This window comes from Typopeltis vanoorti, chromosome 14 (assembly GCF_054136105.1).
Source record: "Typopeltis vanoorti isolate ZY-2024b chromosome 14, IOZ_Tvanoo_1.0, whole genome shotgun sequence".
Taxonomy (NCBI): domain Eukaryota; kingdom Metazoa; phylum Arthropoda; class Arachnida; order Uropygi; family Thelyphonidae; genus Typopeltis; species Typopeltis vanoorti.
The window spans coordinates 77,968,489-77,987,608 of NC_143562.1; the positions used below are offsets into that span (position 1 = coordinate 77,968,489).

At 36.8% G+C, this 19,120-nt stretch overlaps 1 protein-coding gene across 2 annotated transcripts in view; it reads right to left on the bottom strand.

Moving 5' to 3' along the window:
* The window catches only part of Dtwd2 (DTW domain containing 2), a 122,085-nt gene that overhangs the window by 78,142 nt on the left and 24,823 nt on the right, over positions 1-19,120 (bottom strand). For both annotated transcript variants that reach the window (XM_090403841.1, XM_090403840.1), the window contains exon 4: positions 7,408-7,498. In XM_090403841.1, the coding sequence (XP_090259967.1) occupies positions 7,408-7,498 (91 nt within the window). The remainder of the gene's footprint in view (positions 1-7,407; positions 7,499-19,120) is intronic.

Here is a 19,120-nt window from a genome sequence, read left to right on the forward strand (position 1 = left end):
TTTACAGTACCTTTTTCTCTCGAGTTTTCTATATTTGCCTCTACCTTTTTCCGATTGAACTATCCTGGTATGATCTCTCCTATAATCGGTCACTCCTAAGTTCTTTTGGCATTAAACTGTGCTTATGCAATCTTTACTTTTCGTACTTGAATTAAGAACACACTTAGAATCATCTATACAATGGCTGTGAAACTCACCATGTCGTGGACACCGACTTCTTTACAGATTTCCCTTTCTCGCAGTTGTCACTGGATGATGAAACACATAGACAATACCTTCTTTCCTTTGGCTAAATGGCATTCCTTGTTTCTTACCATACGAAATACGGAATCGAAATCCCGCTCACTACTTGTTCCCTTGTTGTGTCGGACGGAGATATAACTCCAACCCCGGCAATCAGGAAAACCACGTGAAACCTATATGAAAAAGCTCGTGAAGAAACTCTCTGGGAGAAGGCCTTGTGTGTGTGTGTGGGGGGGGTTCTAACCCTTTTATACCTTGATCCCTAACAGCACCTTCTTTCATTTCTTTTCTCTGCTCCTTACTGGATTCGACTTCACCGACCAATTAGGGTGGCGTTTTTCTGCCAAACATCCTGAGGTCGGCGAGCACGTGACGATGTCTAAATCCAGGAATTGACCCTGAGCGATAGTCTATTGTTTTTCTTTTGCTAGCCTCTAAATTAATCCCCCTTCCAAAATTTTTCTATGAATTTACTTAATATTTTAATCTCTAGCCTCTCACATACAATTTCTTATGACTAATCCTTTCTGTCTTACTTAGCTAATTTTTTCATATCACAACTGTAATACATTCCTTCTTTTATTATTTAGTTCAACAAACACTTTTTTTGACATATATTTTACTTGGATGCAAGAATATTTTTCTTTCTTTAAGTAATTTATGTATTAGCTTTTATACAGGGGTTTTATTTAATTTTATTCATGTTACACCATGATAACTGAAAATTCCACATAGTGAAGGTATCAGGGTGTAACCAGAGGCAAGGAATAAGAAAGGTCTCATTGATTATGTTATTGTTGATAGTTATGTTTTCTCACTGGTGCAGGACACCAGACTGTACAGAGGATTTGAAATTGATCACCATTTAGTCTTGAGCAGAATAAAATTGAATTTCACATTGAAAAGAACAAGTAAGATAATTTTAAAGAAAATAAAAGTTGAGCAACTCTGAGAATTGTAAATTAAAATACACAAATATTATTCAAGAAAAAATAAAAGAGTTTGAGAACTGGAAACAAACCTTGGAGATTCAGTGGCAAATCCTGAAGAAAACATTGACTGATTCAGTCAGAGAGGCATGTAGTGAGGGTCGTCTGCAAGGATAGAAAAATAAGAACTCCATGGTGGAAACTGGAACTTAAAGAGGCAGTAAAAGAAAAGAAAACATATTGAAAGTTCTGGCAAATAAGTCAGCTTCTGCTCTTAGACAATACAAGACAAATGTAAGAAAGCTAAACACTGTGTAAAACTAGCTAAAGAAAAGTCATGTGAAGACTTTGGCAAGAAAATAGAAATTAAATATCAGGAAGGTGGTAAAATATCCTGGAGGCTGTTGAAAAAGCTCAGAAATGGAGGAAGGAGTGCTGTAAAAGGAATTAGAGATCATAAAGGTGACATGAAAACTGGAGAAAAAGATATCCTTGACTTCGAAAATTGCTAAATGAAACAAGCAGTGACAGCACAGTGGTAAAAAACACTCAACATGAATGCAATCGGGAATACATATCCATACTAAAAGTAGAAAAAGCCATCAAAAGCCTGAAATGTGGAAAAGGAGCTGGAGTAAATGAACATTTCTGGTCAAATATCAAGTATGGAGGTATAAAAGTCATACAGTGGCTGCACTGCACAGTTCAGAAAGCATGGACAGAGGGATGGATTCCAGATGACTGGAGTAGAGCTCTCATAATACTCATATACAAAAAAGGGGGAAAAAATTGAATCTGAGAATTCCATTGGGTATTTTTCCCTAACGAGTGTTCCTGGTATGCAAGTATTCTTGATAAACGGTTGAGGATTGTGGAAGGGAAGCTTGAGAAGAACAGGTTGGATTCAGGCCAAACAGAGGCTGTCAGTATCAGATTTCACTTTACGACAAATAGTTGAGAAATCATGGAAATATAACAAAGATCTGTATTTATGTTTCGTAGACCTGCAAGCAATCAAGCAATCTTCTTCTTCTTCTGCAGCTTATCCCACTTAAGTGGGGTTGCTGTTTTTAGTGAGTCTCCTCCACATCATCCTGTCTTGGCTGTAACCACATCTGAGTTATTCATCCTCAAGTCCTATTTCACCAGCTCCTTCCATCTCTTCTTTGGCCACCTGCACATCCATCTGCATGCCCTTTCTTCCCACATATTCATCCTCCCTCCCTCCCTCCCTCCTCATAACATCACCAAACCATCTCAACCTTGCCTCCTGTATCTTCTCTCCTAAGTTCATAACTTTCACCATTCCCCTAACATGGTCATTTCTCAGACGATCCTTTCTGGTCACACCGCACATCAACCTAAGCATTCTCATCTCCGCTACCTCCATCCTGCTGATGTTATTTTTCCTCAGGGCCACAGTTTCCATACCATACATCATAGCTGGTCTCACTACTGTCCAATAGATTTTGCTTTTCAGATTGATTGGCACCCTCTTATCACATAGCACTCCAGCCATCTCTCTCTCTCTCCAGTTCCTCCATCCCGCTTGTATCTTGCATTCCACTTCCTTCTAAGTCTCTCCATCCTCTTCCACTGTTGAACCTAAGTATCTAAAGTCCCTAGCCTTCCTGATGACATTTCCTTCCAGCTCCAGATCCATCTCCTGGCCGCAGTCCACATTGCAATACATATACTCTGTCTTACTTCTGCTCAGTCTCATACCTCTCTCTTCAGTACTTTCCTCCATCTTTCCAGTTTAGCTGACACTTCTCTTGAATCTGCACACAGCAAGATGTCATTGGCATATAAGGCACGTCTTCTCTCACTTCCTCCATCTCAATATTAAACAGGAACGGACTAATCTACAGATGTAGCTCCCGTTGTTTCTCTCGAAACTTTTCCATCATCTGCTGTAACCCAAAGATAGCATCTGTCGTTGATGGACCAGGCACGAAGCCAAATTGCTCCTTTGCAATCTCCACCTCCTTTCTCAATCTTCCATCAAGAACCCTTTCTAGGATTTTCATCGTGTGGGACATCAACCTTATTCCTCTGTAATTCTTACAGTCTTGTGCATCCCCTTTACCCCTGTAGTTGGGGACAAGAGTACTTTCTCTCCATTCTTTGGGTATATTTTCCTGTTGGCAAACTTTCATGAACAGGTTCCACATCAGATCAATTCCCTCTTACCCCCAGTGCCTTCCATGCCTCCACTGGGATACTGTCAGGGCCCACCGATTTTCCATTCTTCATCCTCTTCATGGCCTCCTTCACTTTCACTCTACTGATGTTCTGCACCATCCCCCTCAGAAGGCTGACCATCTTCTCTGTGAGTCCTCGCATTTAAGCAATATTTGGTCATTATTTGAGTTGTAAGTCAGCAGTTAGAATTGAAGGAAGTAGAGGAAGATGGTTTGATATTAAATCTGGTGTCAGACAAGGATGTGCATTATCCCCTCCATTATTCATTACCTATATCGATCACATTATGAAAGAAAGAGGTATTAAACTTGATATCAAAATTGGAGATGTTAATCTCCAATTTTGATAACAAGTAAAGCACTGAGATGCAGATGATGATATACTTTTAAATAAATCCAGTACAAGTCTGCAAATTCCCTGACTAAATTGAATAACTGTTGTAATAGATATGGTATGAAGGTCAGCAATAACAAGACAAAGACAATGAAAATAGACAAAAGCATTGAAAATATCAACTGCATTGTGAATGGAGAACCTATAGAATAAGTAAAACATTTCAGCTACTTAGGCATGATTTTTAGTAAAGATGGTAAATTAAATATGGAAATAAACAACAGAATCAACAAAGTTGGTATGGTAGGAAGTCAAATGAATAAATTGATGTGGAATAAGAGAGAAATCAGTCAAAACACTAAATTAGTGTTTAGATACACTGTATATACAAGACAGTGTTCAAACCGATTTTGACTTATGAATCTGAGAGCTGGTTCAGAAGTAAAACACTTGATCAAAGACTAAAGACCACAGATATGAGAGTCCTGAGAAAGATTAGGAGCATGAACAGATGGCATCAATGGCAATATCATATTAAAAACAAGGATATTAGGAAAGAATTTGACATTGTTTGTATCCAGGAATGTGTCAAAATAAGTGTTCTCTGCCAGGTTGGCAGGAAAAAGACCCAGAAAAACCAAGATATAGGTGGATTGATACAGTAAAAATTGCCTTAGAAGACGGAAATATAAGATGTGATGTTGGCATCTTGACAGATAACAGATTGATTTGGAGGAAAATTGTTGATAGGACGTTAGCAATGATGTAAGCTCTTCATGTAGTAGTTAGTACATGTCAGGAATTTGATGATGATGATGAAAAATTTGTTATGAAAATCAAAAATAAAAAGACAACAAAAATAAGTAGAACCATTGAAAACATCAGCTGCATACTGAATGGAGAACTTATAAAAAAACATTTCAAATATTTAGGTAGAATTTTTAGTGAAGATGGCAAATTAAATTTGGAAATAGATATCAAAATTAGTGAAGCTGGCATGGTAAGAAGTCAAATGAATAAATTTATATGGAATAATTAGTCAAACACTAAACTTACTGTATACAAGACAGTGTTGAAACATTTTAACATATCCGAGAGTTGGTGTAGAAAAAAATACCTTATCAAACAGGAGTTCACATAGTTCACAATACAAGAAGAATAGTTAGCCAAACAAGCATTTTTTCCAAGATAGTAAGGAAAAAGACTGAAAGGAAGACCAAGATCTCAGTGCATTGATACAGTAAGAAGTGCCTTAGAAGACAGAAATATAAGGGATACTGCTGATTAGAGCAAATGAATTGCAGTCAAAAAGAACAGGAGACAAGTGGGAGGGTGGCTACTCATTTGAAGCAATCTGGTGTGAGATTAAGGCCAGTAAGACAAAATAAACTTATTTTAAAATTAAAAATAGCTTACACAAGCTATTCTACTACAAGCCCAGCCCTAGCTCCCATTCTGAAACACTCTAATCTATCAATACACTTTTCACAAACATTAATGCTTTCCTTCTTCTCGTTCACTCTAACAGTTCACAAATCTTTCACATTTTTTCAATACATATGAAGCAATTTTCATAATGCATCCACAGGGAAAAATCCAGGGCAGAACTCAATCTTTGTGCCAAAGCTTTCCATGCCCCAGATCTGTGCTGGTTTATGGATGCTATTTTCAGAAAGCAGTAGGAACAAACAAGTAGCAAAAACAAACTAAATTCCAACGACAAACACTACTGAAGGACACTTGCATTAAGCACTGAAAAAATTGAAGCCTAATTATATGATAAAAAGCCAAACTATACGCTACAGTGGTATCTGGTTAATCCGAACCCTCCAGTAATCCGAACTGCAGCTTGAAAGAAAAAAAAAAAAAAAAAAAAAAAAAAAAAAAAAAATTATTATGTATTATTATTTTATGCACTATTATTATTTATTTTATTATTATTACATTACAGTATTTTTTTCATACTGTTGATTGTATGGTTATATTGTAGGCCTATTTCAATTTATTGCGTGTGTTCACATTTGCTTTTTTTATACTGTACAGTATGTACTGTATTGTCAGCATGAATCACTGAATTTGAAATCAAATCAGATGCAGAAATTATAAATATGACGCTAAAGAATGAATTAGAAGACGATGATGACGATAAAGAAGTTGACAGTTTAATGTGTGTATAGAATGGGCTAAGCAGAATGATACGCCATTCCACAAAATTTTGTTGCTAATGCAGCACCGAGAAGAAGCATTCAAAAAAAGTTTAGCTTCCAAGAAGCAAAAGAAAATCAGCGCCTTTTTTTTACAAAGAAATAAAAAAAAAACTTTTTCTGTGTTATTTTGTGAAAACTTTTTTGTGTTGTGTACAAGAAAGTGATATTTTTTTTTTTTTTTTACGCAAATTAAGTTATGTAATGAACTATGCAATTTTATTAAATCAGAATCCTTAACAAAACAGGTAAAAAAAAAATAATTTTTTTTACTAAAATAAACTTGTGTACCGTATTTTTACATTACAGTAGCTTTTTTCTATCAGTTACTTCGTTTATTTACAGAATTAAATTTGGTGTACCATTAGAATCTTATTACTTTTGTCTTAAATGCTAGTTATTATCATCTCTTGGGGAAAAATTCGCTAATCTGAACGAGCACGGTTTTTATTAGTTCGGATTAGCGAGATACTACTGCATTTAAAAACACTTTTCTTAGCACAGCTCAAATATACTGCTACATTTACTAAAGACACTAGTGACAATTTTCAGCTTCATAGCTTCATTCTTGGATAAATACAAGATGCTCATTTTGAAGTCACTACACCATCATGGGTACGAATCCGAAACATTCTATCCAACCACTAGAAAAATAAAATTATGCATAAATATTATGAACTCTCCACAACTGACCATAACTAGAGTTAGATATAGAGCAAGGCAGGATAGAGTATAGCACTGCCATTAATGCTATCTATTTATTCTTCTAACTCTTGCTGTGGTCATCAGTTTCAATCAACTATTTCAAATAACTGTCAACACTATATGTCAAAAAGTTTGAAAGGTCTTTGTTTTTTTTACATAGCGTACTAGAATGGTATTTTGCATGATTTCTCTCCTTGCTCCACATAAATTTCTTCAACCTCTCCATCATATCATCTTTACTTTATTATCTATTTCAAAATTTAATTCTGTCTTTGCTAAAAATAATGACAAAGAAGCTAAAGCATGTAACTAGTCATATTCTAATTGGTTCTATTAAAATGCAATTAATTCTGTTCATTTTCCTGTCTGCTGATGCCATTTTCAATTCACTTAACATTTTCTCTAGCATCTTTTCAAGGTTTTTTTTTTAAACCTTATATTCCCATCACTCTTGTTTAAGATAATAAATGATATTCCATGCTTAACTGTTTTAAATAATTTTCATACACTATGTATCAGTCTACTAAGCAATGATGACAATTCATATACTGTTTCACAAAGTATCACATATTTTGATTTAACCACCATACTGACCATGAAGAGTGAATATGTTATCCACCATGACTGATTGGATGGTTAAAATCTTTACAACTTTCTAACAAAATTTTACACCCTTCTTCAAGGACGACAACTTCTGATTTGCATCTATGCTCTACTATCTACAAATAATTATTGTTAAATGTTATATACACGTTACAATTGTACAAATATCTAAGATCTAAACTTACCTCACTAGGATGCTGCAGTACAGCTATCACACTGGTAACATCCAATGCATCTCGGGGTAAATAAGGACACCAACAAACAGTGATAGGCCTTCTATATTAATAGTAATATATTATTTATATATATATATATATATATATATATATATATATATATATAGTACTACAAACACACATAAAATAACAATTACTCATCACACTTTCCCCTATATAAAAACTGCAAATTATTTATATTAATTTGCAAATTTTATCTGGTGATTTAATCTACTACCTTCACAAAAAATACAGTTACACTTAATGTATGCTGGCCTGGCTGGCCAAGTGGTTAGCGTATCTGCTCTCCAGCCAAACGGGTTCGAATCCCGCTGTGGGCATGGATGTTGGCGATTTTCTATGAAAATACTAGTGGTTGTGGTCGGCAGTAGATGGTGTTGGTGTAGATGATGAAAGTAGCTGGTAGTAGAGATGGAGAATTGTAGAGTAGGTGCCCTCCCTCGATGAGTCTTTGGACTCCCTGGAGGTGTCATTTAATAAAATAACTTACTTTAAGATTTCATGCATAATTGCATCATTATAATGCATACTGATAAATAAATCATTAACTGTACCAACATTTTTCACTAGGGTGGGATTGGGGAGGGACAAGTAATAATAAAATTTCAAATAGCTTGAGCCACCTTTTCCATCCGAAATTTCTCGTGTGTTACCTAAGAGTGGCACTTAGAGACAACTCTCTGGAAAAGTAGCATGAGTGCCAAATACTTTGGTTTTCTTTGCTTGGTGTCAGTATATTTAATATGCTCCTAAATATGTATTTCAGTCAACAGATATGATGTTTCATAGTGTAAATGATGACAGAAAATCATGCAGAGGTAAAGATCTGGAAAAGCATCCATACTTTTTTAAGACATTATTATTATGTGATATCTCCATTGAGTCCGAAGACTCATCAAGGGAGACTCACACTAACGTTTATATACAGAAACCTATCGTACTTCTTAAAATTCATTCACTGTCAGGGCACACACAACTAATTCTAGCAATTATTCTACTCATTTACCACTCTCCACACACAAAAAAAATCTAATCTGCACCTTTATTAATGATACTCTTATAAAACCTCCATAGATGATCCCTAGTTTTCTGATTCTTTGTCATATATTGAAATATGTCCTTTGCATCAATTTTATAAACCCTTCTTTAATATCATATAAGATTTTATCTTGTATCCTCTTTTCTACCTATCAACTAAACTTTGTAACCTACACACCTTCACATTATTCTCATCAGGAGGATTTCACAGAACTGTCACCAGCTTGGTCACTTTCCTCTAAATTATCTCCAGCACCTCCTGATCTTCAAGAAACCCAGCTGAGCAAATCTGTGTGTGCAGTAGTCAAGAGGCAGCCAAATCACAGCCTAAAAAAAGGATAATAATTTCTCTATCTTTTTTGTTAGCATGTTTTTCAACATCCAAGTAATCACCAGGGCGTAGGGCTGACCACCTTATCCTTAGAACGGCTTGAGGTCCGATGATTAATAAACCCTCGACACCGTAAGGTAAATGAGATGAGATGAGAAGTAATCATTTCAGCTATTGTACAAACTTTTGCAATATGTCCTTTGAACTTCAACTCTCTGTCCACCATTATCCTCGAGACCCTAGCCTAATCAATTTCCTGCAATCCAGTACCATCAATGTGATACACAGTATACAACTTTTTCAACCCAAAGTGCATAGGCTTACATTTTGCAGCATTAAATTGATAATTATTATCCTGTGCCTACAATGCCAATTTATTTAAATCATCCTACAGGATATCTACATCACCTTTATAATACAATATTGCCCTCTCCAGTTTTGCATCATCAGCAAACAACCGAATATCTCCCCCTCAAATCTTTCCCTATATCAATGATATACAAATTAAAGAGTAGCAGCCCTAGCACAGAACCCTGGGGCACTCTACTAGTCACCCTCATTCTCCTAGATTCCACTCCACCATATACTACACTCTGATGTCTGTCTTTCAGCCCTGCCCCGTCCATCGATGCTACCAGGTTCACATTTTTGCTTCAACTTTTGCAATAGTTTTCCATGTGGTATTCTGTCAAATGTCTTTGAAAAGTCCAGCAGTATCATGGTGTGGTTATTTTCTTTTATCCAATTCCATTGCCAATTTATTATTATAAAATAGGAATAAATTACTAAGACAGGACTTACACTTTACAAAGTTGTGCTGCCTATTGTAGAGTATCGTATCCTTATCTACTCACTGTTGAATTTTGTCTTTAACCACCTTTTACAAATACTTTAAACAGCCATTCCTGAGATATTAATTGATCTATAGTTTGCTACTTCTGTCTTGGAGGCACATTTATGTTATGAAACTATCTTATCCACTTTCCACTCCCTTGGAATCTTGCCAGAGCTGAGATAAATTGAACAACTTCAGAAGCAATGCCAGTTCTCTTGCACATTCAGGTAGTACACAGCTTGACATACCATGCAGTCCCACTTCTGCATTGACAGTGATATTTTTTAATGTGCTGAACACCTGTTCATCTACCCCAATTTTGACATGCATCTCTGTTACATCATCCACTGCAAAATCTCCACCTGGATGATACACCTTTGCAAAATGATCAGTCAGCACCTCAATAATTCTTTTGCTTCAGTCACCTTCCTACCATCAACATTGATTAAAGTCATCCTAGCATAGTAATTTTTACTCTTACTGCTACATAATGAAAAAGTTCTTTTGGATTTACTCTGGCTTGCTTAGCTAACTTTCTTATAATGTGATTTGGCCTTTCTTACCATACCAGTCACCCTTCTTGCTTTCACTTTGTACTGCTCATGAGTGTGCTGATCACCTCTTTCTTTATATTCCATCCAGTGCTTTCTTTCTTTCTTTTTTTCCCCAGCTCTTTTGTTTTAAATCTCTGCTCATTCACTTAATCCCCATTTGGTTTATCCTTCAGATCCTGGGTATGCAATCCAGTACCACTTCTTTCAAACAATCACTGACCACCTTCCATGCAGTACTAACATTCTTTCCTTGTGGCTTCCCACGAAATGACATTGCTCCAAGATGCCTCCTAAGTTTGTCATAATTACCAGCTTTATAGTTCAACATAAACCATCTCTTGGCAGAGAATTCCCAGAACAAGATTGCATAGTCACTCTCTCCAGTTGGAGGCAGATTGTCTACCTTAGTTATATTTTCCAATGCTATTACCAGATCCAGCACTTTTAGACCCTTAGTCCCATCTATAACATGTTTCAGGTAGTTATTCTTTAGCAAAATGTATAAATTCCACTTCCAACTGCCATCCCCCATAGTTGAAGCCTCCCATAATAATGGTTCACAACCTGCACTCATTTGTGCTGATACACAGTATCTACATCTTCGTGTGGACCAACCAACAATATATTTTATCCCATTGGTCTCTATTTGACACCAGACAGCTTCAAATGAACCATCTCCGCTATATCTAACATCCTCTTTAATTTCTAATTTTGCTGGCTGTAGCTCTTCAGCTACAGCCAGCAAAACTGTGAATAGTCTTTTAAGTCAGCAAGAGCAAGTTTTATATACCGGGTGATTATAAAATAATGTCAAGTGTTCAGAGCCCCCTCTAGCAAGTAATGTATTGGACGAAACACACCAACATTCGGTAGACATACACAGCGGAACATGGGGATTCGATTTAACGAAAAAAAAAGTACCAAAAGTTGCCAACAGGGGAAATTTTGGCACTGTTTACTGAGTAAAATGCATTCATTTGCATTATCGCCTTTCTTGTGAGCGATCATGCAATAAAAGGAAAGCCTGCGAAATTTCTTATCCTTCGTAGACAAACTGCTTTTCGATGCCTTTTACCTTACGTGAGCATGCTTTGTTAGTCAAACTCTATTATCAGCAGAACAATAATGACAGTGCTCGTCTTCGTGATTTTCAGCATATGAAAAATTTACGAAAAGGACCGATTAGCGTAACAAACTTACGAAAACCGATTCGGCGATTTGAAACTACTGGAACTCTAGCAGTGCAGGTAGGCAGGGGATGCAAACCAATCGATCACCAACAAGTTGAACAAGTTGCAACTGCTATCGTGGAACAGGAGATGACGAATGTGCAGGGTACCAGCAGTGCACGAACAATATCCCGGCAAATGGATATCGCATACACAACGATGTGGAAAATCTTACATCAGGTGTTCAAGTTTTACCCCTATAAAATCAGTCATGTTCAAGAATTGCACCCTGGTGATGTGACCACACGAATCCACTTATCTTCGAGATTCTTAGCACGCATGAAAGTGGATGATGCATGGCTGTGGCAGATTTTATGGAGTAACGAAGCACACTTTTATTTGAACACCGATATTAACACACGCAACTGTCGCATTTGGGCTGAAACAAATTCGCACGTGTGTCTGCAGATGCCTATCCACTCGACCAAAGTCACCGTGTGATGCGGATTTATGGCATCTTTTATCATACTTTTATGAGGTCCATACTTTTACGAGGAAAATCTCCAAAATGGACCAGTACCTGTTCCGTCAATGCTAACAGGTATGCCAATATGCTACAGAACTTTGTGGTTCCACAACTGCAGCAAAGAGGATGTCTCAATTCGACCATCTTCATGCAGGATGGTGCCACCACCCCACATCAGACTTCAGGTACAGCGTGTTTTGCGACAACATTTCTCTGACAGAAGAATCATTAGTCGTGCATTTCCCACACCATGGCCACTGAGATCGCCTGATCTCAATCCTTGTGACTTTTGGCTGTGGGGATTTCTTAAAAGCATTGTGTATCAAGGATATGTACCCGATATTCTAACTTTGAAAGATCGAATAACGTTACTCGTGAGACAAATCAATTCTGATATGTTGCGAGCCACTGTGGAAAATGTCGTGCACCGTATGCAGTTCCTGGAACATCAGAATGGTGGTCATATTGAACCTCATTTGTAATTAACAATAAACGTTATGAAATTGATGTGTGCTGTCTCTTATTTGCCATTTAGTCATTCATTAGTCACACCTACTAAATATAATTTGGCAGCACCAAAATTTCCACCGTTGGCGACTTTTAATACTTTTTTTTTTTGTTAAATTGAATCCCCATGTTCCACTGTGTACGTCTACCGAATATTGGTGCGTTTTGTCCAATACATTACTCGCTAGAGGGCTCTGAATACTTGACGTTATTTTACAATCGCTTGGTATATGAACCCTGAGCACCGCCAGCATTAATAAGAAAAGCTGAAGAGAGTACATCTGTTGTTTCTCATAGTGAACGACATCAGAAAAAAACTTGCATGAATCACAGGTAACATGAAGCTAATGTCTCAAACAAGGTGTCCAAAGGTACCAAGCCTCCTGGACCACTTACAACAACTACAGTATGATGTTATAAAATACAAAACCTAAAAAACTCCATGCCGGCTCAATCGTCGCTCAGAATAACAAGGATCGCGTTGCTCTTGTTTGGGTGGAGGGCAAGCTTCGAAAAATAAGTTACAGTCTCCTAAACAACACTTGCTCAAGATATGTTCCCAAAACATAGGACTATCTAAATCCAAAGCCAAAATCATCGGCAAAATAGCCAAAGACAAAGCAATTGACGTCTTGGCTCTCCAGGAAACCCATGTGCCTGATACAGCCCTCAATAGACTAAAGATCCCAGTCCTAATTCTCGTCTTATAACTGACACCCCAAGCATGGCCTGGCAACCAACATCCGGTCTGGCCTCAAGGACATAACCCAATGTGTACCTGATACAGAATACTGTATGGTTATTAAAGTTCAAAATACCACCATCTACAATCTACAAACCACCATCGCAATCCTGGCCTGATCAGATGGACGGGCCACCACCTCACCCTACTATCTATGTTGGTGACTTCAACTCTCATCACAGCATGTGAGGATATTCCTCTAACAATCAGGACAGTAATAATCTAGTTAACTGGATAGATACATATAACCTGTATTTGATTTACGATGCCAAGCAGGAGGACTCTCCACTCAGCCAGATGGAACAGAACCCCCCCCAGATCTGTGCATAGTCACTAAAGTCACTCTGCCAACAATCAGAACCATCCTCAACAGATTCCCTAATAGTCACCATTAATAAACATTGTTCTTCATTAATAAAGACAGGCACAATCCCAGTCATCAACGGAACACCAATCGTTAGATGGAACCTTTGCAGGTCCAACTGGAATGCATTTCAGAAACAAATCGAGCAAACCATTAGAGCAATTCCACCCACTCCTAATTGCTATCCTAAATTAGTTAAACTAATCAAAGCTGCAGCCAAAGCCTCTATTCCTAGAGGCTACAGAAAACAATATATCCCATGCTAGAGTAGAGAAACTGAGGAACTTTTAGCCAAATATGAGGAAACTAAAGACCCAACTATTGCTAAGTAGCTCATAGCAACCCTGGATAAAAACAGAAAGGAAAGATGGATCTCAACCATCCATGAACTCTATTTCATCACATCTAACCGAAAAAGCTGGTCACTTCTGAGAAAATTACATGGAGCAGAACCAACAACACACAAAACAACAGAGATAACTCCTGATCAAATGCTTATAATTTATTGAAAACCTCCAAGATACATCGCAGCTCTATCAGGAAAATTGCTCTGCAATCGTCCATCAGACAGGACTCGAGCTTCCTGAACTTGTACACCCAGTATCTCTGAAAGGGATGCAGGTAGTCTTAAAACTCACCAAGAATGGCAAGGCTGCAGGAGTGGATGGTATCCTCCCTGAGTTTCTAAAGCATCTTGGTCAACAAGACCAACATGGCTGGTCGCCCTTTTCTCAGAAATTATAATGCCCGGTAAACTACCAAATCTGTTGCAAAAAGCCAAAATAATTGCCGTGTTCAAACCAGGGAAAGATCCAAATAATGTGAAAAATCTACGACCTTTCTCCTTGCTTTGCTCCACCTTTAAGCTTTTTGAAAGAATTCTCCTTAAAAGAATTTAATCACTCATTGAAAGATCACTGCCGATTGAACAAGTTGGCTTCAGGCCAGGAAGAAGTTGCTGTGACCAGCTCCTGACAACACAGATTGAAGCAGCAGGCTTCCAGAAGAAATTTAAATCTGGAGTCACTCTCATGGACATAACATCAGCTTATGTGACACAGTCCGGATCAGGGGCCTCCTCCTAAAGCTAGGCAATATTATAAGGTGCAAAAAAACTTCACAACTTTTTGAATCCATTCTCTCCAACAGAAAGATATGGGTCCATATTGGTGGAAAAAAGAGCAGGCCCAGATTCGTCCCCAATAGTCTCCCACATGGCTCTGTGTTAGGCACTTTACTCTTTAACGTCTAAAAAAAATCTAAAAAAGATGGTGGTAAGATATTCTGGAGGTTGTTGAAGAAGTTTAGAAATGGAGGAAAGAGTGCAGTAAAAGGAGTTAGAGATGATAAAGGTGACATGAAAACGGGAGAAAAAGATATCCTTGAAGTATGGAGTAATTACTTTGAAAAACTGCTAAATGAAACAATATAGCACAGTGTTAAAAAACACTCAGGCATACAGTCAAGAATACATATCCATACTTGAAGTAGAAAGAGCCATCAAAGGCTTGAAATGGGGAAAGGCAGCAGGAGTAGATGATATTTGACCAGAAATGCTGAAGTATGGTGGTATAAAAGTCTTACAGTGGCTGCATAATTCAAAAGGCCTGGACAGAGGGACAAATTCCTGATGATTGGAGCAGAGCTCTAATAGTACCCATATATAAAAAGGGAAATAAAACTGAATGTAAGAATTACAGCGGTATTTCCCTACTGAGTGTTCCGGGCAAGATTTATGCAAGTATACTTGAGAAACTGGTTGAGATGAATTGTGGAAGAAAAGCTTGGTGAAGAACAAGTTGGATTCAGGCTAAATAGATCTGTCAGGATCCGATCTTCACTTTACGACAAATAGTTGAGAAAGCATGGGAATATAACAAAGATCTGTATTTAAGTTTTGTCGATCAGGAAAAGGCACAAGGTGCCAAGAGAGAAGCTATTCAATACGCTACAGTTATATGGTGTCAGTGGGGCATTATATCAAGCAATACTTGGTCTTTATTTGAGTTGCAAGTGACCAGTTAGAATTGAAGGAAGTACAGGAAGATGGTTTAAATGTTAAATCTGGTGTGAGACAAGGATGCACATTATCCCCTGTGTTATTCGTTATCCATATGGATCACATTATGAAGGAAAGTGGTATTAAACATGATATCAGAATTTGAGATGTTAATGTCAGCTTTTTGCTTTATGCAGACGATGTTATACTTCTAAATAAATCCGCTACAAGTTTGCAAGATTCTCTGACTAAATTGAATAAATGTTGTAATAGATATGGTATGAAAGTCAACAATAAAAAGACAATGAAAATAGGTAGAATCGTTGAAAATGTCAACTGTGTTTTGAACAGAGAACCTGTGGAACAAGTAAAATATTTCAGCTACTTAGGCACGATTTTTACTGAAGATGGTAAATTAAATATGGAAATAGACAACAGAATCAACAAAGCTGGTGTGATAGGAAGTCAATTGAATAAATTCATATGGAATAAGAGAGAAATTAGTTGGAACACTAAATTAGCTGTATACAAAAACAGTGTTCAAACGAGTTTTAACTTATGGATCTGAGAGCTGGGTCAGAAGTAAAACACTTGACCAAAGACTAGAGACCGCAGATATGAGAGTTCTGAGAAAGATTAGAGGCGTGAACAGATGGCATCAATGGCAATATCATATTAAAAATGAGGATATTAGGAAAGAATTTGACATTGTCAGCATCCAAGAATGTGTTAGTTAATCTCAGGTGGTATGGTCACTTAAACAGAATGGGCAAGGAAAGATTAGCAAAACAAGTGTTCTCTGCCAGGTTGGCAGGAAAACGACCCAGAGGAAGACCAAGATATAGGTGGATTGATGCAGTACAAAGTGCCTTAGACTATAGAAACATAAGATCTGATAATGTTGGAGTCTTGACAAGAACAGACTGATTTGGAAGAAAATTGTAGATAGGAAGTTAGTAATGATGTAAATTTTTCATGTAGTACTATCATATCCTGTACACCCTTGAGGGTACAGGATATGATATTCTGTACAATCTTGGGGGTACATGTCAGGAATGTGCTGATGATTAATTTTTACTATTGTAGTACATGTTATTCTATAGTTACGCTTATGTAGATGTGTCTGTGATGTCCAACGGATGTAAAAGTTGGACACTGCTAAAGAAAGATTATTGGCCTTCAAGATGAAGTACTATAGAAAACTTCTGAAGATACCACATATGGTACACATAATAACAAATGACAAGGTTAGAAGGAAAATTCACTCTATTGCTGGAATACAAGAAAATACCATCACTAAAATACATCAGAAACAGTTCCAGTAGCTGGGCCACATAGCTTACCTAAATTAGCACCTGAGGGCTTGACTTTTGGTAAAAGACGTCGGGGACAATCTAGAATCACCTGGATAAATAACATTAGAAAGTGGAGTAATTCTTCATTCTCCACTTTGTTAAGGAGATTCCAAGACAGAAAGATCTGGTTATTGTATGTTAGGTTTGTCACCTTCATAGTATCCTAATAGTCTATAAGGATATTATGGGTGAAGAAGATGTTTGTTCTCTGGTGTCATAGCCTAGACACAAATATATTTAGCACATTTAAAAATGCCAACAATCAAAAATACATTTTATTATAAGGAAAAAAAAATGCAAAGCTGTCTTCCCTTCTTAGACATACTCATTACATGACTGTCAAATGATTGATTATTTTTTTTTTCTGTTTAGGAAACCTAGACACACTAAAAAGTACTTACATAAGCAATCACACCATTATAAAATCTCTCATGATAAGTAACTTATGTTTGGTTTTACATGCTTTTCTAGAAGAACTGCACTTAAAAGAAATGTCAATTTTGTCTTTAATAATTTTTCTATTTTGAAATAACTTAATCATCGGTCATTGTTAAAATAATATGGCACATGATGTCACCATGTAACGCTATTAATCCAAGTCCATATATGGCAATTTCAAAAGATGCGTGAAGTATGACATCATCATGTTCGGATGTCAACATATGACCATATATGGAAGTTTCGAGAAATGCACACATGTACAACAGAAGTCTGAGCGTTTATAAGCCAAATTGTTGAGAAGAATTTTTTTTCTTTGAAGATCGAGAAGGTTTCTCAATCTTCTCTTACCTGGGTCCACCGCCACTTGAGGTCCGTTGTTGGGAAGCGTTGTAAGTCTTAGGTTTCCCAATCTTCTCTTACCTGCATCCTCCCTATAAGAAGTATTGTGTCAATTGTCAGGGCATCTCGCTAGAAAGGAACTGTACATTGACGGCATGTTAAGGGTCCTAAAGGACATAGAATAATCGATGACTTGAACAAAGAAGAAATCTGGCAGGAGATCAAGAAGGTGCCAGCACTTTCATGTGGACAAAAAATTCATGTAAAAGGCAGTGGTGCTGAACAAGAATTGTACGTACTTATATATGTGATATTTCCAAGCAAGAACGCACATCAAGTCTATGTATAGGTACAATAAGATTGTATAAGTAATATCGAAATAAGCTCACTCTAATTGTGTCTTAATCTCAGTTATGTATAAGTAATTATTGTAAGAGTAAGAAGAGTACTGTACTAGATAATGCAAATTAATGCTGAATGAAGCTTATTTAAGGTATGCTTTGCTTTCAGTTTGTGTATGTATGACTAGCAAGATACTCTAGATTGTGATTTAACCTCAAGGGAAGAACTGAAATTAACAAAGAATTGTAATGCAATTGTGTGTGTGTGTGTGTGTGTGTGTGTGTGTGTGTGTGTGTGTGTGTGTGTGTGTGTGTTAATGTGGATCAAACTGTGAACATAATCCTTTTGATTTAATTAAATGGTTTGTGAACAACACATTGGGCTGATTCTGTCAATGCACTATTTCGAAAAATTCGAACCTGCATTAAATTAAGTTGAAGTGATCAATAAATCAAGCCATGACTAATTAAAGATAAAGATTAACATAAGCAGGGAAAAATAAAAACAATATCTGCTTTGTCTTTAGTTTGAAAAATCTTATAATCTCACACTCAATAAATGGTCTAACTGGCACAGTCAGAAAACAAATAAGTTTGTTAGACTATACAGTGTGAGAACATAAGATATGGTAGAAATAAATAAATGGCAGTAGTCGATAGTTATGACAGCCAAACCAATTACTACATTTCACAAAGTTTAAGTAAAGAACAAAAAAAAAGGAAGAAGCAGGGTTGCAAGAAGTGAAAATACAAACAAGGTTTTAAACACCATCACCTACCTCAACATATGGCATCTTCAATACATTTATACAGAGCCAAGACTATCTGTTCAAATGATATATCCCTTGCTACTGAATTTAAATACATTTGCAACATTTTTTTTTAATCTAATGGTTACAATCCCTATAAAACAGACAAAATACTTAATACTCTTCCAATATACTTCTCCCAATTGACATAGAAGATCACAACAAATCTATTCTTATTCCCTTTATTTGGGGTACATCAAAAAATAGCTAAATTTCTTGATAAATAAAAATATTCATGCCACTTCAAATCACACATCCATCGCAATCTTCATCTGTTCTCCAAAGTAGTAGTATCTTGCATGTCCTGGAGTG